The sequence below is a fragment of the Zalophus californianus genome, chromosome 16 (genome assembly GCF_009762305.2).
Source record: "Zalophus californianus isolate mZalCal1 chromosome 16, mZalCal1.pri.v2, whole genome shotgun sequence".
NCBI classification, from domain to species: Eukaryota; Metazoa; Chordata; class Mammalia; order Carnivora; family Otariidae; genus Zalophus; species Zalophus californianus.
This window is the reverse complement of record NC_045610.1, coordinates 60,754,428-60,779,250: the sequence shown is the minus strand read 5'-3', so window position 1 is coordinate 60,779,250 and position 24,823 is coordinate 60,754,428. Positions and strand designations below refer to the sequence as shown.

The window sequence follows — 24,823 nt, the reverse complement described above, 5'->3', positions numbered from 1 at the left end:
TTTGTCAAATGTTTTTTACACATCAATTGAGATGATCATATGGTTTTTCTCTTTTATTCTGGAAAAGGAGAGTGAATATACATTCATAATACTGAGTACATTATAATGAACTGAGTGTATTGATTTGTACCTGTTAAACAAACCTTCCATTCCTAAGATAAACCTTGCTTGATTCTGACACTTTATCCTTTCTATATATTCACAGACTTCGTTTGCTAACATTTTGTTAGGGATTTTTGTCTCTGTGTTAATGAGGAATCCTGGCTTATATGTTCTTTTTTTCCCCCACTGGCACATTCTTGGTCTGACTCTGATGTTTGGGGAAAGTGAGCCTCCAGAATGGGATAGAAAATGATCCCCCTTCCTCTATTTTCTGAAAGAGGTTGTGTAACATTTGAGAATTCATTAGTAACAATATCTGGGCCTGGAGTTTTCTTTGTGAGGCTTTTAACTTAATTCAGTTTATGATATAAACTCTCCAGATTTTCTTTTTCCTCTTATGCCAGATTTGGTAATTTGTGTCTTTCACAGAATTTACCCATTTCATCTAAGATGTACAATTTATTGGAATGAAGTCCTTTATACTTAAAAGGATTCCCTTACAACCCTTTTAATGCTTGTGGGGTCTGTAGTGATGCCCCTGTTTTTAATTCTGATATAGGTAATCTGTGTCTCCTTTCTGGTCTTGACCATGCCAAAGAGAATTTAAACAATTTTATTGAACTTTTCAAAAATTAACATCTATTTCATGGGTTTCTAGATTTTTCTGGTGCATTTTCTGTTTATTTTCGCCTTCTTAAAAAAAATTTCTTCTATTTATAGTTTAATGTGTTTTTCTTTTTCTGTTCTTATAAAGACCATATAATTTAGATTTTTCAAATTAATCTATAAATATGATTATGACTTTGCGATCAGTTATGGGTGTGTGTATATATATATATAAACCTCGTTCACCAATTCTACCTGCTGCTTACCTGATATTTTACCCATGATGCCCTAGCACTGAAGCTTCAGTTAGTTTATCTCACAAACAGTGCGATGAGAAAGGTCATAGTGGGGCGCCCCTTCTCTTTGGCTTTTCCCCGGTCCAGGGTTAAGGTTTCAGCCCTCTCTTCTCTGATGAGTCATCACGACTGTCCTGACTTGTTCTTCAATTTGGCTGAAATGTTACCATCATGGTAATAAGAGCAGCTAGCATGTACTGGGCATCATCAGTGCCACCGCACAAATCAACTCATTCAGCCCGTACGGCGAGCCTGGAGGGCAGGGGCATCTCTGGTCCTGCCTTCAGAACGAGGACAGGAAGCTGCACGGCTAGAAATGGTAGGGCCAGGATTCAAACCTGAGCAGACGCCTGACAATGGTGCGGGTTCTGCCTGCCCATCTGGGGACTACCTCTCTCCTTTGCCTCTCTCGCTGGCAAACATGAGGGCAAGACTTCCCATGTGGACAAATCTACATTCATCCTGCGTCATTAACATTTAAACTCCTTGAAATTCTTCAACTTAATTGAAAGGAAGGAAACAAGTTTCTTGACCTCTATTCAATCCAAAATAATGTCTATCATTTTCTTTAATAAGCAATACGATTCCATGCTACCCAGTACAATAAGGCATCAATCTCTTTTATAGCAAGTCCCACTGCAAATTAAGTAGCACTGAGTTATAATTTTCAGTAGCACACAAATATACCCATGATAAATTTAAAATGGCATTGTCACCAATCCAAGAAGTAGAAAAAGCCAAGAAAACATATATTTTAGACCCTTATACTACACTGATACACACGGTGAGCACACTGATACACACGGTGAGCAAGGTAATCACTTCTTTAGGGAACAATGTACTTGCTCATTTCAGAATTACTGAAATTATCTGTTTCTGAAAACAAGAAAGACTGAAGCAAAACATGAAGAGAAAATCAGAAAACAACATTTTCCAACAACTACTTCATCATTAAATAAGATTCATAAATATGCTTACCACCAGATATGAACACACACACATCTCGTACGTAGAAAGCAAGACTATCGTACGTGTATAAAGCATACACTATTCTCCACAACTGCGCCTGGCTGTACTGAGTGCAGTGTCGCTAAAAGCCATCCTCTTATTTACATCAGGAGGAAGGACAGGGGAAGGAGGCCTGTTTTTAGGTTATTTCCTGACCAGTGGATGAGTACAACAGTCGTCTGCAGGTAAGATCCTGGTTCCATTTTCTAAAGTACAAGTTGGCAAGGTAGGACCTGCTGCCTGTTTTCACAAATAAAGTTTTATTGCAACAGAGCCCCATTCATCTGTGTACATACTGCCTACAGCTTTCCATGCTGCATCAGCGCAGTTGGGACCCTCGGGCCCATGGAGCCTAAACAACTTACTATCTGGCCCTTTACAGAAGAGGTTGGCAGACCCCCATCCTAGTTTCTCTGAACTCTTCTCTCTTTATTTACCAAAATCCTAAATCCTAAAGTCCTAGGCTTTGGTTAAAATAAAACACAAAACATCAATGCAGTGAGATCTTATGCAATCATTACAAATGATGTTTACTAAGAGTTGCCTAACGGTCTAGGATAAATTTATTTTAACACCAAAGAGTAAGTAAAAGTAACTGCAAATGCAGTCTCATTACATCAATGCAGAAATGTACGTGCATAGAGAAAAAGATTGACAGGCAATACACCAAAAAGTTAACACTGATTGTGTTAAAGATGATAAAATCTTGAATAATCTTTTCTTCTATTTGCTTTGTAGTTAATTTCTACAAAGAATGCATATTCTACTTTAAGGTGGAAAGTAGTGACTATTTTTTTTTTAAGACTTTATTTATTTATTTGACAGAGAAAGACACAGTGAGAGAGGGAACAAAGCAGGGGGAGTGGGAGAGGGAGAAGCAGGCTTCCCGCAGGGCAGGGAGCCTGATGTAGGGCTCAATCCCAGGACCCTGGGATCATGACCTGAGCCGAAGGCAGATGCTTAACGACTGAGCCACCTAGGCACCCGGAAAATAGTGACTTTTTACATGAGAAAACAAAACTTTAGCCCTAACAATATAAATGAGTTCTACCTACTAAACTTTTCCTTTCTCCATTCAAAAAAAGCTGGTGGTTTTTAACTCGGCTGTTACAGACAAGCGTCCATTTCACTTGACGAGGCTTCCGACGATTATGGTTTATCGCCATCATAAGGACAGTTCTGTTCAATCTAATTTTAACTCCTCGGTGTGGCACAGAGTGGTTCACTGTAAGAGGTCCTCCCACCTGGAACAGCGCTTTGTTGTTCCAGACAGTGGTCATCTGATGACCATCCCATGCAGCTGTGACCTACTGATTCCAACATCCATCTGATGGTGGACATGTGAGTTTGAGTTGTTTATCATAGTGCTTCCTACTAAACACTTACTTTTACAAGTTTTAATCATATCCTAACTCCAAAAAGGATCTCAGGTCACTCCTGAGATAATGCATCATGTCGTGGTAGGGTGAGAGCCCACAGCCCGGTCAGAGGGCAGGGACCCACTCGAGACTGTGCGTGGGTCGATGGGTGTCTGAGTGACAGCAGCTTCCCTAGTGAACGTCAAGTCCTTCCTGACCAAGATGGAAAAGAGTGTGCTGGAGACACAGGCGAGGAACATCTGCTCACTGTACTGGCGGCAGGTGTGCTGGGGGGCAAGGATGGGGCGGGGGGTGGGGGTGGGTACAGATTCCCTTCCAGGCTCCTCGTGCCTTCTCTCCTCCCTCCCTTCCTGCATCTCCACCACCTGCCCAAAAAACCTGCACAAGTGCCCTGTGAGAGTCCCATCAAATCAGCCCTAGCCCGGGAGGGTGTGGGGGAGGCAGAGGCCCTGAGCACACCTGGCCCGTAGCATCATTCCAGAGGTGGGGGGCACAGAAGCAGGAAGGGCAGGAAATCCTGAAGCAAGGGGCAGGAAAATGAGTGGAAACAAGGCCTGCTCCCCACGAGATTCCAAGGTACATCTGCAGGGGCTCCTGCCCAGAGTCCTACCTTCCTGCTGCCGTCTTTGACCAGATTGGGACCAGACTGGGACTGAATCGGGACCGGATTGGGCTGTGGAAAGGCCTGAGTGTGGCCCAGCCTCCCCGTCATTCCATGGATCATCTCCCTATAGCACTATTCTTACTAAGTCACATTCCCACAGAAACACCAACTGGACTCTCCCTGCTAGTCCTCCAAGTCCAGGTCCATGGCTCAGCGTTCAAAGCACCCACATCCGACATGGTCCAGCCCTGATCTACAGCCCTCCCCACACCTTCCTATGTGATCAGGCTGACGCACGTGTTCACTCTTCTCAGACACGCGTGTCACCCGCAGCGACAGCCACCCCGTCGGGCTGCATCTCCTCCGTGCATCCCGTTGGCCCTCAGAGTGTCTGCGTGTCTGGGAACACGAGAGCCCCTGGTGCGGGCATGCGTTCAGTCCTGACCCCGAGCTGCCTGCGACACTCAGATGTCCTCTGCCTCACGTACATCATTAATTTTCAGGCCACAGCTTGTCTCCTCAGCTAGACTCTAAATCTGTGAGGGCAAGGCGCTTCTCTGCATCTCCTACAGTGCTCTGTGTAGGTTTGAAGTGCACTGTGGGATTCAGTAAAGTCTGTTTTGGACACTGAATGGAATGAATGGACTCCTGAATCATCCGGACCAGAGAACTTCCTGCGGCCGTGTCACAGGGACCTATCAGCTTTCCTGGCAGCCACCAAGCAGTGCAGACAGTTACAAAGAAAACCTCACAAACCGCCTCATAAGTGAAGGCCCACATTCAAAGAGCTGCAACCGCAGGGAGGGGGATGACGGGTAGAGCCCGAGTATCCTCCTGGCGGCTGGCACCTGAGTTTCCGCCTCTTCCCCATGTCCCGGGAACGTGTGGCCGTGTCACCCTCAGGGAGCAGCACCTCTGCCAACCTGTCCCTGCACGTGGGAGCATCCATCTCTCTCTGCGCCGCCTGCCCTTCTGGCCTGTTCTCTGTCCCTCCCGGCTGCCGCCCCAAGCTCCTCAATGTCTCCTTCCAGCCGACCCAGGCTGTAGCCGCCTTCCCCTACCATGAATCCCATCCCGTGTTCCTTCTTCCTAGGTCTCCACTGGGCACGTTTTTATATTCTGGCTTCGCAGTCTGCCCTCTCCTCCTGCGTCTTCCTTCATTTCCCCATCACGTGCACGGGCTTGCTGGTGGACGTTTGGCAGCTTTTGTCCGTGTTGGCTGTGCCCCGTGCTGTTGATTTCTGCTTCTCGGGGTGCGGTGGAGAACGTCCGTAGGCAGGTGCTGGTCCATGTCAGCTGAGGGATAAGCCCGGGCCGCTGAGGGGCATGGTGGGTCACCCCTTTGCTGGCCCCTGTGGACAGCTCCCCCTCCCCACTCACTGCTCAGGGGTAAGTCACCCTACAGGAGGCTCTCCCTGGGATTTGGGGGCAAGGGTGGGGGGTGGCAGAGGGGTGCTGCTCAGCCAGCCCAGCACCATGAATCTCTCACCCCGGGGGCGCTAGGCTGATGGGGAACATTGCTACAGAGGCCAAGGAGCAAGTCCAATCGAACAGCTCGGGCCCAGTCATTGCGCTAACAGCCCCCAGGGTCCACACGTGTTTCGCTGCTTCTCTGGACTTGTGAGAAGGAACAGGGGTCTGTGCGTCTCCTGGCAGAAAGCCCTGGAAAGCGCCCCAAGAGCGCAGGCCACAGCACCCATTTGTGTGCTTCCCCTGCGCCTCCTGGGCCTCTGCTGTCTCCCAGCTGCACAACACCTGCTGCACGGAAGCTTCTCAGCAAAACATAAAACGAAAAAGGGTGGAATAAAGGAGCGGCAGGGTGGTCGGCGGCAGAAACCTGATTTGGAGGCCAGAGCCCACATGTTCCATGGTGGGTCCTGTCAGTGACACAGGGTCTTTGATGCAGGTTCTACAGTTTGGAGTGTCCCACCCATGTCCTCGGTCATGTTCTCAAGAACACGGACTGCGACAAAGAGCGCAGCAGGAAAGGATTGTGATTCGGTGTACTGCCAGGGATCAAACAGCACTCCCTGTCACGACAGCCCGTGTTCCAGAATGACCAGTGCTGCTGCTAGGACACTCCCACAGCTGACCGGCATGGACAGAGTGCTCTTGGGAATCACAAAGCAACAACCCACACGCGCCACTCACCGAAGAAGGAGAACACTTCTTTAATTCTCTGTGAGTAAAGCCTGCGCCTCAGGAGGCTGAGTTTATGCCCGTCACTCGCGTCTGTAAAACCCAGGTACCTCCCCGGGATCTGCGTCCCTTGGGTCCCCGGGAGGAAGCCCAGGTCACGGCAGCAGCCACTTACCAGCGCAGGGCAATTTTGATGGGGGTGGTGAGGCATGACGTGAACAGGTCAGCCGGGAGGTCGGGGATCATGGGCAGGAGCTCGTTGGCCTCACAGGCTGCCAGCTGAATGCAGTTCTTCATGGACGGGGGCAGGGGCATCTGCGCGAGCGGGTGGTTTGGGTTAATGGCAGCGACCTGCAGGGGAGAACATTAAGGGAAAGAGTGGCTTAGTGGTTGTGGACAACTACACGTTGTCAGCTGGCAACGTGGTCCCGAAGGAAAGACTCACAAGGCAGCCCCGGAGAGGCCGCTGTGGCGTGCCTACCCACAGCACGCAGCCTCACGCTCGTTACCAAGGTCCCTCCACTGACAGCACCAGGTGGGGCTCTGGGAAATAAGTTCACTCTACGGTTTTCCATGTTAAGGTCCCTCCTTATGCTGTGATTATCCCAACATTCACGTGTATTTCCCTCCGAGTCTCGCATGGTGTCTTAGCGTTTATTTTAAAATCCAGTCTTTAACCCAGCATCACTTATTTTGGTGTGTTTACTGACAAGGGATGATGTTCAGGGTACAGAAAGTGAACCCCACCACCACCGAATAGCAGACGGCAGAGTCTGAGCATGGGTGCGCCCACGGCAGGGAGGCTGCAAACACAGAGGGCTCAGTGCCCCGCGGCCGACCGGCTGGTTCCATGTTCTCCTAGCTTCACCTCACGTCTCAAAATGTCCTGCTAACAAGTGTGTGTTAACTCTGTAACCAGGGAGGGGGCTCTTCTGTTTCGTCTTGTTTTGACACAGAATTTAATTTCCCTTTGAAGCAGGGATGGTAATACTTGCTTGGCGTTTCCTCCACTGAGACTTTGGTCGGTACGGGCCCCAGAAGTGAAGCCTGGAGCACACACACGTCGTAGGATGAAAGGCGCCACGCAAGTTACTGTGGACTGAGGGGCAGCCTCGTGAAAAAGAGAATTCATCAAAATCTGGGACCCTCAGACAATCGAACCACTTCTGCCAGCACACGGCCTGGGGCCCCTCCCCTGTGACACAGGCGGCCCGTGCTGCACTTGTGCAGCAATCTGGTCCTCCGGTCCTCTGCCACGAGCTCCCCAGGGAAGGGCTTCCGTGGCAAGGCGGCCGGCGGACCTCCCCGGGAGCTGGGGAAGGCACGGGGGCAGCAGAGGGCGAGCGGACAACACTGCACGGCGGCCAGAGGAGCTTCACGCTTCCCGCCCGTCAGCTGCCTGTGGGATGAGGCGACAAGGTCACAGGTCACTAACATGAAGAAAATCAAACCCCAAACAATGCTGGTTGTGCGGGGTCCACACAACGTCCGGGACCTCGGAGCCCATGCACCCACAAACAGCCACGAGCTGCCTGGAAGGAGTACTCTTTGCCGTGGCCCGAACGCAGGCGGCCCCCACCCCCACGAGAGCAGCATGGTGATGGCACCCCTCCCCTGGTGCCCGGTCGTCGCGCCCGCAGCCACGAGGCCCGAGGCCCCAGCACAGTGAGGTTCGAGAGCGCGGGCAAGCGGAGGGGTTCCCTGGGTTACAAGCGCCAGAGGGGCAGGACTCGTTCCTCCCCCTGTGGACCGTCGCAGCTCCACAAGGAACAGGAGGGACCGTGGCTAGTCATCGCCAGCCACGGCTCTGCGTCCTGCCTGGACTGGGCTGGGCATGACTCTCTGCGTCTGCCCCTCACGGACCAGCCCTCTGTCTGCACAGTTGTCGACATTTCTCTGAGCTCTTTCCCTGTTACTATTTCACGTGTTTTGAAAACAGCCCTGTAAGGTAAGTTTTATTTCCATTCTTAGAGACATTTCGCGACGAGGAAGCAGAGCCCCCAGGGAATGGCGTGTGCGACTCGTCCCTCGGTCGGCGCCGGGGTCACACAAGTATGAGGCTGCTCCAGGTTCCGGGCTGCATCAGCCCCTCTGGACACTGCTGAAACCCCAGCCCGGACACGGGTGGGCGCTCTGCAGGCTCTGCCGACCAGGCCCCTAGCTCGTGTGCGGCACACTGGTGCTGACGTGAGGTGTCACCACGCTGCTGATCAAACCTTATTCTTCACCTCAAACTTCTCAAATAGAAAGTAGTAAAGGCTGTAGCTTTATTAATGACCCATTCTGCACCAAGAGCATTATGCCCAGAATACCAAATACTACTATACTTAATAATAAAAAAATTAAACTTTTAATAAAAAATACAACTTTTTGAGTAATGGGTTTTTTTAATGGTGGTAAAAAACAGATAACATGAAGTTTACCATTTTAACCATTTTGAGTGTATGGTTCGGTGGCACTGGGTACATTCACATTGTGCAGCCCTCACCAGAGACTGGGTTTTTAAGGCCAACGGGGGCACCTGGGTGGCTCAGGTTTCAGCTCTTGGTTTCAGCTCAGATTGTGATCTCAGGATCGCGAGATCGAGCCCCATGTCAGGCTCTGTACTCAGTGGGGATCTCCCCCTCCCTCTGCCTGCCTCTCTGCCTACTTGTGCTCCCTGTCAAATAAATAAAATCTTCCTTAAAAATTAAATTGAATTAAAAAAAAATTCTCTCTGCCCTCCCACCCACACACTCGCTCTCCTTTACAATAGATAATAAAGCAGAGAGGAAATAGACGGCAGAGTCACATCCCAAATCCTCTCCAGCCACGACCCGCTCCCAGCGCAGACAGCCGGCCAAGCACCTGCTCCCCAGGAGACTGGCTCCCAGAGCTGCTGTGACGGCCCCACCCAGAAGGACGTGGGTAGAGTGAATGAGCTCCCGAGTCATCTGGGCCTGAGATCTTCCGCACCAGGTGGGTTTGTGGCCCATCAGGCCTGAGTCACACAGCAACATCGGGAGGCCGGCAGTGTGTCAGAGGGCCAGGGCAGGGATGGGGGGGATGCTCTGGCCTTGGCACTGACTGCGAGTGCCCCCTCCCTGGCTCCAGAACCGGGCTGCCAGGCTCGGGCAGTCCTGGCAAACCTCCATGGAGTCTGGTGGGAATCGCTGGTGGGCGGCAGGCTTTCAGGAGTGTCAGCGCCCACACGGAGAGGCGCAAACAGGGTTGACTTCGGGGGGGATACGGCCATTATGTACAAAGTAGATTCCACATTCTTATTTTCCTTTTCAGAGAGATGTCTACTTTCACAGCAGGAATCCTGGAGGTCCCCTAGTTTGAACCTTCTGGTTTATGATTTGCTTCTGTGTTAAGCTACCTCTTTGACGGAGCTGAGAACGGAACAGCAGGCCCTCCAGCCACAAGCACGGACACTGTGGCTCTTCTACCCTTGTGTCTTCACTGAGTGTCTGAAATCTCACGCCCCCGAGGCCTGGAGCACCCATGTGCTGTGCACGGCCCGCAGGGAGGTACAGAGGCGGGTGGTTCGCACGCCGGCCAACATGGCGGAGCTCAGTGGGTTTGACGAGCCCCGCCCCCGGCCGTGCAGAAGTCTGTCCTGTCTGGTCCACGGGCGGTGCTCCCGGGCACTGTCAGGTGGCGAGGCTATGCTGTCTGCACCCTGGGCTTCACCAGCACTTGGCCCAAAGCCCCCAAAGTCCCCCAAGTCCTGGGCACAGGAGGTACTCTGTGGCTGCCTAAGGAGGAAATGACAGGTACATGGAAAAACATCTTTATTCCCAATATGTCCACTAGAAATTAAATTTCCCAATTCAAAATCGGCATTGACAGAAAGCCCGACGACTCCACAAGCCCCTCGCAGAATGCCGTCGCATAAACAGGAGAGATGATCTGCAGTGACCGGGCATCACCCGTTCAGTGGGAGGCGTTCGGTCACAGTCTCTTCCTCCCATCACGGCGCCAGGCACACAGAAGGAACACGAAAACTCGGCTTTAAGGATCATTATGCTGGTAACGTTATAAACAATGACATCCAGGGCAAAGGATTCCACCAATGAATCACTGTTTTTCAGGCTAACCTAGGAAGGCAAACACCTATCTTAATGAATGAGTTATTTCCCACACATTGTTTTGGTTTTGTATTCATCTAAGATATTGACCTTTTCATTGAACTTACTCTTTGGAAACAGCCTGCACGTATGGTAATCACCAGCAAATCAGACAACTCTGAAAAGCCGCCCAGGCACAGACATGAACAGCACCAGCTGGGAGCCACCACACACCCTGAAGGGCATCCCGGACACGCACCTTCACCCAAGGGGGTTTCTCCCAGGGAATCTAGAGACTCAAACACAGGAAACAATTTCCAGTTTCAAAACTCACTAGAGCCTTCTGGAGGATTTGGGAAGGGTCCAGAAAACTCTGGAGATGTGATACACAGCAAGCAGATCCAACAGAGACATCTGCTACGTGTCCCACACGTGTGGGTCACGCGGAGCTGGTGAGGGCCAGGAAGCACTCACCTCAGACGCACTGCGACTGGGGCTGCCGGGGGCATGCCTGCGTCTCTTTTCTCGACAAAACTCCAACATCTTGCTGCTTCTTTTTCCCACGGACATACACATGCACGAGACACCTCTATAACTTCAGGGGCCTTTAACAGGTGCATCTGTGAGAATAACATCTACTTGGTAATAATTCGGGTTCTAGCAGCTTCTGTGCTCAACTCAACAATGTCTGCTTACTGTGGACATCTTGCAAAGTGCAGAGAGACCGAGATCCGTAAAGGACTCCGTCTACTGCTGACCCAGCTCCTTCCAGAGAGTGATGCAGCCTCTATCGTGTGACAGACACTGTACTAAAAGCAGCAGTAATTTCTCATAAATACCTTATGTAAGTTTCTATCAAATACTAAGTAGCAATTTAACACCCCCGTGGTCCCCGTGGTCCCCGTGGGGACGACCTGCTGTCCAGGAGGGCAGGAGTCACTCTTGTTGGATGAAGGCCTCCCTGATGCCTGGGAGCCCTCAGAGCTGCCTGTCAAAGGGCAGAAAAGAGTCCGTTTGTAGCAGGATTGTCAGGATCACCCGCAGAGCTCACTCAAATGGACCACAGACTGCGTGAAGCCTTTTAGCTATTAGCAACTGAACAGTTGTTAACGTGCTCTAGAATCATTCTATTCCTCAGTGAGGATGTAGTTCAAGCCTGCAACCAAATTCTACCCCCAGTGACTCCTACACGGCCACCAAGGAAAGGAAAGGAGGCACCGAGGAATTCTGCAGCCTTGTACTTCAAGAAGAGAATTTCCACTTTTTGGCTTTGTGAGTAGTGCTGCTATGAACACGTGTGCGCACGTTTTTGTGTGAACATATGTTTTCAGTTCTCTTGGGTACAAGCCAGGGGTGGAATCACCAGGTCGCACAGCGGCTCTAATGGGTGAGGAGCTGGTAGGCTGTTTCCCAAGTGGCCGCACCACCTCACATTCCCGCCAGCACATGAGGGCTCCGAGTCCACCACGTCCTTGCCAGCACTGAGAATCCGCCCATCGTTTTTATTTTAGCCATCTTGGTGCGCGTGAAGCGTGCCTCACACTGTGGTTTTGATCTCGTCTCCCTGGCGAGGGATGATGTCCTTCTCCCGCCGTCTGGTGCGGGCCAGGACTGCCAGCACTGTGTGCAATAAGAACGGTAGACAGCCCCGCCGCGCTTCTTGATCGCAGTCTCCCACCATAAGTATGGGGATGGCAGTAGGCTCTTCAGAGATGCTCTTGGTCCAGCTGAAGAAGGTCCCCCTTTCCCTGGTTTGCTGAGAGGAATTGTTCTGAAAGTGTGCTGGATTTTGTCAAATGCTTTTTTTCTATCAACTGATTTGATCACACAGTCTTCCTTCTCCAGTCTGTTGGTGGGAGGATCCCATTCATTGATTTACCTACTAAGCCAGACTTGTACAGCTGGAAGAATCCCACTCAGTCATCAAGTATAATTCCTTTCAGAGATCTCGCTAGAACTGATCTGCTCTTATTTGTGTGAGAATTTCTGCGTCTAAGTGTGTGAGAGAGTGGTTTGCGGTGTTTTATTTTTTCCTTTGTCCTGTGTGTCCCTTTCGACAGCAGGGTGACAAAATGCCCTCCCCTTTCCATCTTCTGGATGAACTTTGTGCATACCTGGTGTGAATGCTTCTTTAGATGTTTGGTGCAGTTCTCCAGTGAAACCACATGGGCCTGAAGACTTCCTTTTCAGGAACTATTAAATTACAAATTCAATTTCCTTAGTGACTATTGGACTATTCACATTATCTACTTCATCCTGGTTGGGGGTTTGGCAGTTTGTGGTTCTGGAGGAACTGGTCCATTTTTGGAAGCTGTCAAATGCCTAAGGAGGAAGGTATCCAGCGTATTCCCTTCTTCTTCTTTTAATGGTTTGCAGGATCTGGATTCTTCCCTCCTCCCCTGGGTGTCGGTCCATGCTATTGAGGATTCCTGAGAAGCAGCTTTCTGCTTCATGGGTGTTCTCTTTCTCTGTTTTCAATCCTAGCGATTTCTGCTCTTAGAGCCACTTTGGTCTTTCTTCTGGTCATTCTGGGGTCATCTGGTTCTCCTTTTGTAGCTTCCCGAGGTAGTGCTGTGGCCTGAAAGTGTGAGCCCCCCCCAGAGTGATGGTATTGGAAGGTGGGCTCTGGGGCCCGTGCCTGTGTCAGAGAAGCCCCTTCCACCATGCGAGGACACAGGGAGAGGGCTCCAGCAGAGAAGGCCTTCATCTCGGGCTCCAGCCTCCAGAGCTGTGAGAAGTGCACTTCTGTCACTCATAAGCCCCCGTCTGTGCTGTTCTGTTATAGTAGCCCAAATGGACTAAGGCAGGTAGGAACTTCTGACTCACGATTTACGTGTTGTTAATTTTTCCCTGACAGTTTTGTGTTGTCTTTTTATCTCTGACTTCTAGTTGATTCTACTATGGTTAAAGAACATACTCTGTGACTTCAATTATCTCGTATTTGTTGAGGCCTGCTTTATGACCCAGGACAGGCTGTATGTCGATGAATGCTCCATGGACACTTGCCGCTGGGGGCAGTGTTCAGTAAGTGTCACTTAGATCCTTAGGACTGACATTCCAACATAGACTGTTTTGTCTCTAATAAGAGCCAGCTTCATTTACTCTTGTGCAGTGCACATGCCTTCTGCTTCTTCCTGGCCTCTGAGCTGTGTGCACAGACAGCAGCTGTGTGCTGACCCCCGCCCCGCCGAGGGCTGGCAGCCTCCCACCTTCTCCAGCATGGCTCCGTGTTCACCCGCCTCATGCAGCCGGAAAGACGGCTGCCCCCGAGGCTCCGCTGCTCTGTGCTGCTGAGATCTTTGCAAGAGAGCGTGTCAGCCATCACCTCAGTGTCCTCCGGCTCTGGGCTGGGCAGGTGGCAGGGAAACCCCCTGTGAAAACAAACGGGCCGGGCAGAGGCGCTGGAACCACAGCCCAGGGCTCTGGCCGGGATTGATGCTCCAGAATACCGAGCAATTCCTGGCATGTTTTAAAACAGATGAAATTAGATAAAACGATTAAACTCTAGATTTACCTTCAGAGAAGCTCCCAGTTTTATGATGGCTGCAAATAGTATAGTATATTCATGAATCTGGATTAATCATTTTTTGTTTCTTTTTACATTTCATGGAAGTCAATCCCAATCAGAGACCAAACATATTCGATGAATCATGGACATATCAAAAGAAGGCAAGTAAAGGTAGTTTATTCAGATGTGAATTTACTTAGGAGACCACAGCTGTAAATATTTCCTGAACATCTACCTCAAATGAGGCGTCCTTGACAGGTTCACATGGCAGATCTAAATTACAGCCGACAACACCCGTAGAAGAGATACCGCAAGACAACATACACCTAATTGTCAAAATTACCCGTGTAACACCCCACCACGTGCGGTCCGCTGAGGACGCATGCAGACCCCGGGAAGTGTTTGCAAAGGAAACAGAGGGGCAGTTGCACCCCAAAAGGTGAGCAACTATGACACACACTGCTCGCCTGTGGGTCCACACAAACCATCAGCCTTGAGGGCTCCAAAACTCACCACGCAGAGAAATCACTCCTCTTTCTCCCTGAGCCGTCAGGTTACTGGCATAACTGGAGCTGACGGAGGAGACCTCAGTGTCCCCTACGACCGACAGGAGGGCACTCAGCCCAGCAGAGTTCGGGGGCTGGTCAGGCTCTTTCCATTACAGAGACGAAGGGATTAAACGTAAAATGCTCTGCAAACAGAACATGCGGCACAAGTAAAGGGAAGCGGTACCCATCAGCTAAGACGTGCGGTAGCCGTGGCCCTGGCATGGGGAGCCCAGCTCTACTCCATGCCTCCCCTGACACCACCTTCCCTCCCCCATAGCTCCATCTCTGGTGCCCACTTGCAGGGACAGTCCCGATGCCCTGGAGGCTGCTTCTCACCACGGCTTTTCCACGAGCCGTTCTACTTTCTGGTCAGCACGGCAGCCCCCCAGAGCCTCCCGCAGACCAGCCTGCCCCACTGGACCCTTTCCTTCCATAAAGGATGGCTTTCTTCTCCCCAGCCGGCCACTGCTGGATCCCAATTAAAGGTGCTTGTGTTGTATTTTTTAGATTAAACCACACACTCCTATAAACAGTGGAAATGGTAGCATTTCTTCTTAAATTAACAAATGAAACTCTCTTTTGTTTTGTGTGTATGAGAATGTCAAGTACATTATACATTTCTTATCACTATTAGTTTTGAAAACCTTTGCTGTTATGAATTTGTACAGAAAGTATAAGTTACAGAGGGGTGGATGTGGTCAGCCTTTATTAAAAGGAGTGCAGGAAACTGTCCAGAACACGTACAGAGAAGCAAGAGGTGAAGGGGGATCACTGGCCACAACCTGGAGTGGCGTGGCTGGAAGACCGGAGTCACCTGAACACCTGTCATCGTATAGCCCACTGCTCACCTGCGTGCCTGGAACCAGGTGTCCTGCCGCCACCCTTGCCACTCCTCCCTGGAAAGTACTCGGGTTTTCTTTGCTAAAGAGTTACTGATGCATCTGGGGCAAAGCAGGGCGGCTAGTGAGGCAGCTGGCACCCCAGGAAAGTAACAGCCCTGCATGGCGACTACGCCCGCAGTCAGCCAGCCCCTCAGCCACTTCCCTGGCTGAGAATTCCTGCCCGTGAATACACAGGGGCATCTCTTCAGTCTTCAACATGGGAGACAGAGCAGAGTCATCACATGCCTCCCAGATAAAAGAGAACAATCCACGTAAACCTAAGAGAAGAGTTAGTACTTGGGGAAATGGACGTAACGCAGGAGAGAGGGGGATGCCAAATGACACAAATTAGCATCATTTAAACCCTACAGCAGCACATGAACACAGCTATCGCATAACCGACCTCTCGTTTCTCCACCGCCTACGGGTGACCGTTCTGCAGGCGGACGCGGTGGGGGTGCGAAGTAGCTGTGCCGGAGCGCTGTGGGGCTGGATGGGCCCCAAGCGCCCCCAGCAGCAGCGCCCTGCGTCCCCACAGCAAGTGCTGGGAGAACATCGCACATCCACGCACACACAGACTCCTCGTGGAGAATGGTGGTCACGACACACGCCTCTCTGCCGGCACGCTGGGAACCAGCCTGTGGTGTCGGGCATCACCCATGGGCGCCACAGCACGAACAGGACCCTGAAGCAGACCGCGGACTCGGCGGTGAGGTCCACGGGCAGCCTCACGATGTGCTGTCAGGACCGGAGTCTACAGTTCTACAGAATGCACATTTAACACATTCTTAAGAGACATGAAGAGTCTGCAGTTAGTTCTCTTTTGTCAGAATTACTTCGTTTAACTCTGTGACATAAAATGTAGTCACTGTGATGGATATGTGATGATGTCACATATCAGTTCATACACAGGAATGCCCATGGGAAGCAGGGTGGTTCTATCACTGTGGATTCAGGAGCACTGCAGGATCGAGTCTGCTCATCACTATGAAAACAAGGGTCCACGCAACAGATCTCTGCGAGCTGGGGGCACCATGTGAGCCAGCAGCCATGGACCGGACAACAGTGAGCAGAGGACAGAGGGTGGACATGGGACTGGCTTGGAGGCATCATGAGAAGAACCTTGCAGAGCACCAAGGAGAGGAGGTTGCAGAATGGTGGACCGAGCGGTACAGGAACCGTCCTGGTGCAGAGAAGACATGCTCCCCGCTCCCCGCTTGCCACCTAGAAACGGCCCGAGCACCAGTCCCAGTCCTAGGAAGACTGTGTTCAGGACCGCGGCTTGCTGGCACACTGCTCAGCCCAGTGTGTCTCTGGAGAACAAGGGGTGTTACTATGCCCACCACCACAGCCAGCACCACGCCCAGGCCCCCCACTTGCCATCCACGTGCCTTGTAGGCCTTGCACACACACCACAAGGCTACAGACACTCACCACCAGGTCGTCCAATACTTGTGCCCCATGCCATTCCCTGCCGCCATCCCGACCACGGCGGGGGCCAAGTCACCCAGGGCCAGCCATGCATACGACAGGAAGTCCGCTTGGCTGTCAGAGGGAGAGGCAGATGTGCCAGTACCACCCAGGCACCACCTCTTCTTGCCTCACACACAGGCATGCTGCACATGGCAGGAGAGAACACCACCAGCCATGGGCACCAGAGCAGAGGGTGGGAGTGGCCCAGGCCCGGAGGAACAGTGAATGACCACATGGCGTGCCTCACAGACCTTCCTGACAAAGACACACCACTCTGGGTTTAGAAACCGGCAGTGAGCTGCTCCATTCCTTCCCGCTGGAAGCATCCAGATGCAGTCGGCGAAGGGCTGAGAAAGATTACCCCCACGCACCCTTCCTTAGGTTGTGACCTGAGGGTCTGCCCTAGTAGAACGAAGGAGAAAACCAAGGAAGAGGCAGAGGTGGGGTCTGGGGTCTGGGGTCTGGCACTGAAGGGAGAGCCCAGGACGGCAGCTTTGGGAGGCGCCATCACCACAGCCACCTGAACGAGCAGCAGGGAGCTGGTGAGGAACACACTCCAGGAGGGACATGTTCTGACATGCGATGCGATCCCAGGAAATGTGAGAGATCTAAGAAGAAAAGAGGAAGTCTCCAGGAAAATCAAAGAAATAAAAACCGTTATAAAATGGTAAACCAAAGCACCCAATTCAGCCGCGCAATGAGTGATGTTCACATGGTTGTGACGTTTGTCACGTTTTAGAATCAGCCAACACACCAAGCACGGGGACTCAATCAGGGAACAGAAGATAGCCACAGAAGTCAGAGTAAGAAGCCTAAAAACTGAAAGATGTCACTGACTACTGATGAACCTAGAAATACACAGAAAAGTATTATTTAGATTTGCAAAGGCTACAAAGTACACAGAGGCCAAAACCAGTAAGTACAACTAAATGGCCGTGGGGAGGCGGGAGGGGTAGTTAGTGGCCACCCCCTTCAACTGCCCTGGAGAATTCACCAACACATACAACAAACGGGACTTAAAACTACCTTGTAACATGTCTCTTTACCTCCAAAACTCTACTTAACTTCCCCATGTCTTTAATCAGAACAGATTGCGTGTGGGGAAGTCAGTGCTCAGGCCCATGCCTGGGGAAGCTCCCGCCTTCCTCGGGCCGCGAGGGGAGAGGCCACGTCCACCTCGCTGTGATCCGCGGAGGCAGATGTACTGTTTTTCCTTTACCACCCTGAAGCTCATGAATTGGGATGAAAATCAGGCAGCATTCTTTGGCATTTCATTTACATATTCTAAATGTAAAAAGAAAAACCTTTTTTGCAGTATTTATTACTTGAATGTGAGAAAAAGCAAATCACTTCTAGGTGCTCTGAGTCTTTAGTGCTCATTAGATAACCTGTCCCTTGGGTAAACGTGGATGAAAAGCCTAAAAGCATGGTAATAATTGGATGACACAAACGTGGTCTTCCCCTTCTCTTGTTACAGAATGCAAAAATCATGCCTCATGGAGCTGGGCCCCGTTTCCAAGGATAAAGGGCACCATATTTATCAGTCACTCTTATGCCATGTTCTGCACAGGGACCTCATTTATAAATATAAATTATTAAACTGTATGACATGTTAATTTTACATTCTACCACATAGAATTCCAAATTTTATTGCTGATTATTTCATCCACATCCTCTGATGAAACATGAAAAGCACAATACATTAAAATTGAATAGACCCAAAAAGGCTTGAGAAAACATGTACTCAGGACCATTTTTGTTCCGGAATTGAGAATTTCCTGCACTGCCACCAATCGGAATTCATGATCCCTTCGAGGCTGCAGAATATTTTATTCCACGCTTTTGCGCAGACCACAGGATGGAGGTGTCTTAATTGAAAATGCCTCTACAATTTCTCTTCAGAATTCACTGTTTGCTTCAAACATCAAATATTAACTAAAACAACCGAGTGAAATGTCTCTTCGTGAGCAGAACGCGGCACTGGCTCTCCAGCTCCTCAAACAGAAGTGACTGATGGCAAATGTTTGAGTTCGTTTTCTGTATTTAGCTCAGTGGGGTGTTTTTAACACACACACGCGCGAGTGCACACGCACATCACGGGGACAATAACAAAGATGCAGAATTTATGGCTATGCCCAGATATGGGTCCGTTCCTCCTAAAATCGATGTGTCGGCTTTACTTTAACATTTATCTCAGAGGCAGAGACCACTGGAGCGCAAATCAACACTGTTAATGTTACCACTTAATTAATGTTTAGACTAAAAGTGACAGAGAGTAAAATGAGATGTAAAAATGCAGCCCGAGGCTCATGCTGAGCGCCTCTCCAGTTCCTTGTCACCGAATCCACCACGGCGCCCCGAGAGCGCTGAGCTAGTGAAGGGAGTTGCCCCCCCGCCCCCCCACCAGGAGGAAATGGGAAACTCAGCAGCAGTCCTGGGGCGGGGGCCTCACCTCCAGTTCCTGCTCCCTCTGCAGGGCAAACTGTTTGAAGGACTTGACGATCAAGCCAGCGTTGGAGCAGTCGTAGACGAATATCGATGGGCTGCCCATCCACGTCTGCAGGTCATATATGGACAGAGGGATGTACTGAGTGTAGTTCTGGAAAACAAAACACATTGCACACATGACTTACGCCTCCTGGACAGGACCACCAACCAGCGCCTGCACAACAAGGAAGGGACGACACGCTGGGCCAGGCGGCATGGAGGGCTGAGTCACCGCTTGTACGTGCGGTCAATCACAGCAAACTAAGCCCCCGCCGTGTGCCTGCGTGCTGCTGTACCCAGACCTGTGAGTGCCGGATGGCGGCCCCGGAAACTCCAGGTCGCCGCCGGGTTCGGCGGCTGGCTATCTCCTGGAAACATGGGCCCCTGCCCACAGCGGGATTTCCCTCCACGTGTCCTACCAGCAGGGCTTCATCATTTACCTTCCTCTCCCACCCCTGGGAACTGAACCACGGCCTCCTCTTACACACCTAAAGGACGTACACGTGCCCCTTTCCCTGCTCGCCATCTTCCTCTGTGACTTGTCTGTGCTTCTAGAATGTGCCATGCACCTCACTTACCAGGGAAATGCTCTGAGGAGCTGCCTAGGCTCAAATTTGCATGTTTTCCCCATTGTACCTTCTATTTCAGAGATACCCGTAAGCACTTAATCCTCCAGATGACTTGGAAATCACACTTAAAGGATGCAAGTGGATTTAGCACTCTGATTTTTTCAAACCACAGAACAGAAACTTATTAACATGAATCCACTGAGTGCAATATTTTTCTAGACACACTGTCCTGTTCAGTACTCGAAAACACTCAAGAGATGACTGGTAATCGCAGAGCAGGATGCTCTCACCTCACTAGAGAAACGAGGACAATCCTCACTCAGAGGCAACAGTCTACAGCGACCCTTCCGCACGGAACACCCCCTCACGTACCCTTCCCCTGGCGAAGCTGGCAGCACTCAGCTCTGCACGTGTGCAGTGAAGGGGACTGCGTTTCCAGCAGCTGATCCACAGTCACCGCCTCTGGTATTACCATGAGGGCGGTGAGAACACGCCAGGAAAACAGGGCAGAAGACAAGAGTACCCAGCAGGGCCTAGGGAAGTCTGTGACGGAGGTGGCCGGCGGAGGCTTTCCCAAAAGTCCACCTAGATCCACCTTTCCCGAGATCGAAGTCCACCTAGACGGGACGAGGCCACGTCCAGGTACGTGTGCGTGAGGGAGTGGACATCTGTACCCCAAGAGGGACCCCACTCTGCTGACGCTGGGCCGCTTCGCCTTGCTGACCTGCCTCCTCTGTGGCCGGCTGGTCATCACTGCGCTACGAACGAGAACACTTGGAAATGCTGTCCCTGAGCTCGCTCACTGGAGGCTTCCACATATATCAAGCCTAACGTAAGGAGTCTATAGCGTCAACCCTCGCCCAGTCCAAATACCAGCAATTTGACAAGTTGATTCCAAAGTTAGTGCGGAAGAGAAATACACAAGAATAGCGCAAAAAAAAAAAAAAAAAAAAAGAAAAAGAAAAAAACTCCACGCATCCATTTTTAAATAAAGAATAATGAGTAGGGACCTGCACTACCAGATATTAAATATACTATAAATCCACGGTAATTACAGGATGGTATTAGGGAGGGCAAGAAAAACAAATCAACAGAAAAGAACATCCAGAAATAGACCCACATATATAATTATAATGAAGGTGACATTTTAACTCAGTGAAGGAAGAACAATAATTCCATAAGTGACACTGTAAAATCTACTAGCCATTCAGTATTGCTGAGATTCTACATACAAAAAAAAAAAAAATCAAGATAGACTTTAAAACTAAATATAAAAACAGAATAAAAGATTTTTATTTATTTTGGTGCAAGAAAGCCCTCTTATTCACAAAACTCAGAAGTCTTAAGGAGAAATATAGAAATACAAAAATTACATAATTCTGACAAAACACACCAATGATAAGCAATTCAAGAACAAAGTGGGTACAACACATGCGACAGGATTTTTAGAGTGTACATGGGTATGAGTTGTGCTCAGACCAACAATGATAAGAAACAAACAGGCAAAGGATACAAACACACAACTCTCAGAAGAAGCAGGAATGCTGAAGGATTATGAAAAGAGTTTCATGCTCTCGATGAATCATGGAAACACAGATTACAATGAGAACCATCTATTTATGTATCTGTCTTCATCCAGCAACGTAGAAAGAAATGAAGATGAATAGACCAGGATGTGTTCAACAAGGCACCAGTTTATCATTGGTAGGTATATAAATAAGGAAGCTTTTTGTTGTTATTATTATTTTTTAGAAAGACAGCATGTGGGGAGGAGGGGCGGGGGGGGGAGAGAGAGAGGGAGAGAGAGAATCTCAAGCTGACTCCCTGCTGAGCGCTGAACATGGAGCCCGACCTGGGGCTTGATCTCATGACCCTGAGATCACGACATGAGCCGAAATCATGAGTCAGACAAATGCTCAACCAACTGAGCCCCCAGATGGCCCGGGAAGCTTTTTTAGAAGGCAATTCGGTAATACATACAAATTTTAGATGTACATCCCTTTGACTTTAGGTGTCCATCCTACAGAAATACTTGCATCTGCATGCAGAAATGTGTGTACAAGGATATAGATATTCTAGCTGGTAAAATCCTGACAGCTATCTAAATGCCACCATGGAAGAGACAGCTCGTCTAATCTGTCTTTCCCCAATGCAGGTTCCCACTGAGTATATTTCCCAGCTTCCTCTGCACCTCAGTGTGATCTTGCAGCCAAACTCTGGCCAATGGGACGTGATCAGAAGCGAGGTGTCCAAATTATCAGTGCTACCCTCCCGCTCAGCTCCCCTGTGGGAATGCAGACATGCTGAGATATCTCTGTGCAGAGGACAAGAGCAGAGGGACAGAAGGGGAGTGTCGGGTGGACGGGGCCTGGGCCCCTTGTCCCAAGGAGGCCACAGCAAGCCCCAACGACTTTCGCGGACCATCACGGCCTATCCTGGATCCTTGCACTTTCAATGGGAAGGACCATTAAGCAAAAGAATGTCCATACATCCACATCAGGGAACACCATGCAGCCCTAAAAAGACTGGGCTCATCGCTATGGGTTGACATGGAAAGATACCAAAGGTTTATTATGACTTAAAAAGTGCAAGTCTTAGAACATCGCACAGACAACATACCATTTTGTGAGAAGAAAAGGAAAAGGCTCTGTGTTTGAAGCATGCACAACTGGGCTCTGCTCTGTACCCAGCGGGAACTCGGGAAGGGTCTGTCATAGAAACAGTACTGAAGGGAGAAGGCTCGAACTACTAGGGGCTGGGAGGTAGAGGTGTGCATTTTGGGGAAGAGGTGTATTATCCATCTCCTTTAATACTTCTGTTCTCTTGGAATCTTTTATAACAGAAATTACTTGTACTTTCTAAAAAGACAAAAATGCACACAAACCACGAAAAGGAAAGAGAAAAAGGGTAATCTCCGAGGTTGACTGTGATATACTTCTACATGCTTCCAACACTTTAGAACAAACAGGCATCATACATGACCCGTGTAAGCCGGAAGGCTTCGGCAAGCGCTCCACCAGGCAGAGTGGGACGCAGACAGAGGTCTCCGGGGCACAGCGGGGAAGAGAGGCCCTCTCTGCGCCCACTCCCCAGCACCCCCCGGCACCCTCCCAGCCTGGCACCGGGGGCGTTTGGAGCCGATCATTAATTCCCCCCCCGCCCCACCCCGGGCACTGCGTGATGTTTGGCAGCGTCCCTGCCCAGTTGTGGATCAACAAGGTCTCTGAACATTGCCAATGTGTCCTGAGCAGGATCCTGTCCCGGTGAGAACCTCTGCCTTTGAGTTGAGGAGAGGCGATCTGATCTGAAACCGTAGCTGTGTGTGCTCAGGTTAGTGAGACTGCAGACTCGGGAAGTCCATACCCGCTGGGAAAAACAAAATCAACTCTATTAAACCGCACTGAGGAAAATGACCTTTGAGAATGAATTCTTATTAGAACATGAGCACGTAGATCTCATTTCCCTTCTCAGAAAGACACTGGGCAGTTTGTCAGGCTTCAGGCTGGGCCTGCAAAGGCAGGAGCAGAGAACAGAACCAGCGTCCAAAGCACAGCTGTTTCTCCCGTCCCGCGTCACCTCAGTGGAACCGGCCGTACAGGCCGGACGAGTGCAGGCCCCTCCATGAAAGGGGCCGCCGCACACCCCAGGGCCCTCCAGGCAGACGTCTGGCTTCTCCCCCACCAAAGCTACACATTCAGAGAATTCCTCACCAAAGCATCTCTCCTTTCTCTTGAAAAACATACTGAAGGCCATGTTTTCATTTCAAACAAAGAAACGGAAATGGGTTTTAGATAATTTATTCATTACAATCCACTTCATCTGTCAGGTTATATTAAACGTGAAAAAGAAAGGTCCCTTGCTTTGTCAGACTGTCCTCCGGGGCTGAGTCAAGCACGGGGCCAGGACAAGAGGGGGGGAGAGCGGCCCTGGGCTCCCAGGGGAAGCAGTGCACCTCACAAGAAGCACCTCCCCATTTCTGAGAAGATTCTGAGGGCATCTTCGCCCAAAAACATCCAAGCGTGAGTCGGAAGTCTCAGCCACAGTCACGCAGCCCCCTCCTGAGGGCTTTCCCAGAGAGCCGCCCAGGGCAGTGAGCTTCCTTCTGACCTCACGCGTCCCCTGAGTCCCTTGCCCTGCAAAGGGCTTTGCCTGCAGCCGTTCTCTGAGGAGAGGGGGCAGCAGAAGATGCATCTTCTTTCCAAAGGGTGTTCTGCGAACACATCACCCACTAGTGGGAGGTGATGGCCCAGATATGTCAGGTGTGGAAGAGCCAGGCTCCTGGACCAAGTGCAGCCGTCCACGACTCTGGAGGGGGAGCCCCAGGCAAACTCTCGGTCCCTCAAAATCCACAAGGCTGAAGGCTCACTGGCTTTGTGGACCCTTCCTCTGTTTTTCCTTTATTATAGTTAAATAACCATTTACTCCATCAGTAATTCTAAATAAATAGTATTTAAATAATAGAATTTACTGGTTTTGAAAACTGCATTCTCTATCCAATAGTGACATTCTTGTTCTCATTCTGCTTTAGTACACAGTTCATTATTGATCTTGTTGAAAGAGGGATCACAGAGGTTTTTAAATGCAGTTTTAAAAAACATACACTTGTAATTTTAAAGAACAACATTTGTGCCAGATCCTATTTATCATTTGTTATAATTGTTACTCTATCCATATTGAGAGTGCAGCAGGGCCTAACAAAAAGCTGTTAATTTTATTGTAAACTTGACTTTTCTTTTCTGAGGATTTCTAGGACTTGGTGTTTGTCTGCAAGAGTTGAAGGAAGACCATCAGTAAAGATCCTATTTCTTGGGGCGCCTGGGTGGCTCAGTTGTCACACGTCTGCCTTCGACTTGGGTCGTGATCCGGGGTCCTGGGATCGAGCCCCACATCGGGCTCCCTGCTCTGTGGGAGACCTGCTTCTCCCTCTCCTACTCCCCCTGCTTGTGTTCCCTCTCTCGCTGTGTCTCTCTCTGTCAAATAAATAAAAAATCTTAAAAAAAAAAAAAAAAAAGATCCTATTTCTTCAGGAGAAGTGCTGAAAACTTGAGACTATTTTTTTTATTTTTTATTGTTATGTTAATCACCATATATTACATCATTAGTTTTTGATGTAGTGTTCCATGATTCATTGTTTGTTCATAACACCCAGTGCTCCATGCAGAATGTGCCCT

At 50.0% G+C, this 24,823-nt stretch overlaps 1 protein-coding gene across 3 annotated transcripts in view; it reads right to left on the bottom strand.

The window, feature by feature from the left end:
- The window catches only part of RPTOR (regulatory associated protein of MTOR complex 1), a 340,143-nt gene that overhangs the window by 164,207 nt on the left and 151,113 nt on the right, over positions 1-24,823 (bottom strand). For all 3 annotated transcript variants that reach the window (XM_027624605.2, XM_027624606.2, XM_027624607.2), the window contains 2 exons: positions 19,049-19,195; positions 6,310-6,485 (listed from right to left, as the gene is read on the bottom strand). In XM_027624605.2, the coding sequence (XP_027480406.1) occupies positions 6,310-6,485; positions 19,049-19,195 (323 nt within the window). The remainder of the gene's footprint in view (positions 1-6,309; positions 6,486-19,048; positions 19,196-24,823) is intronic.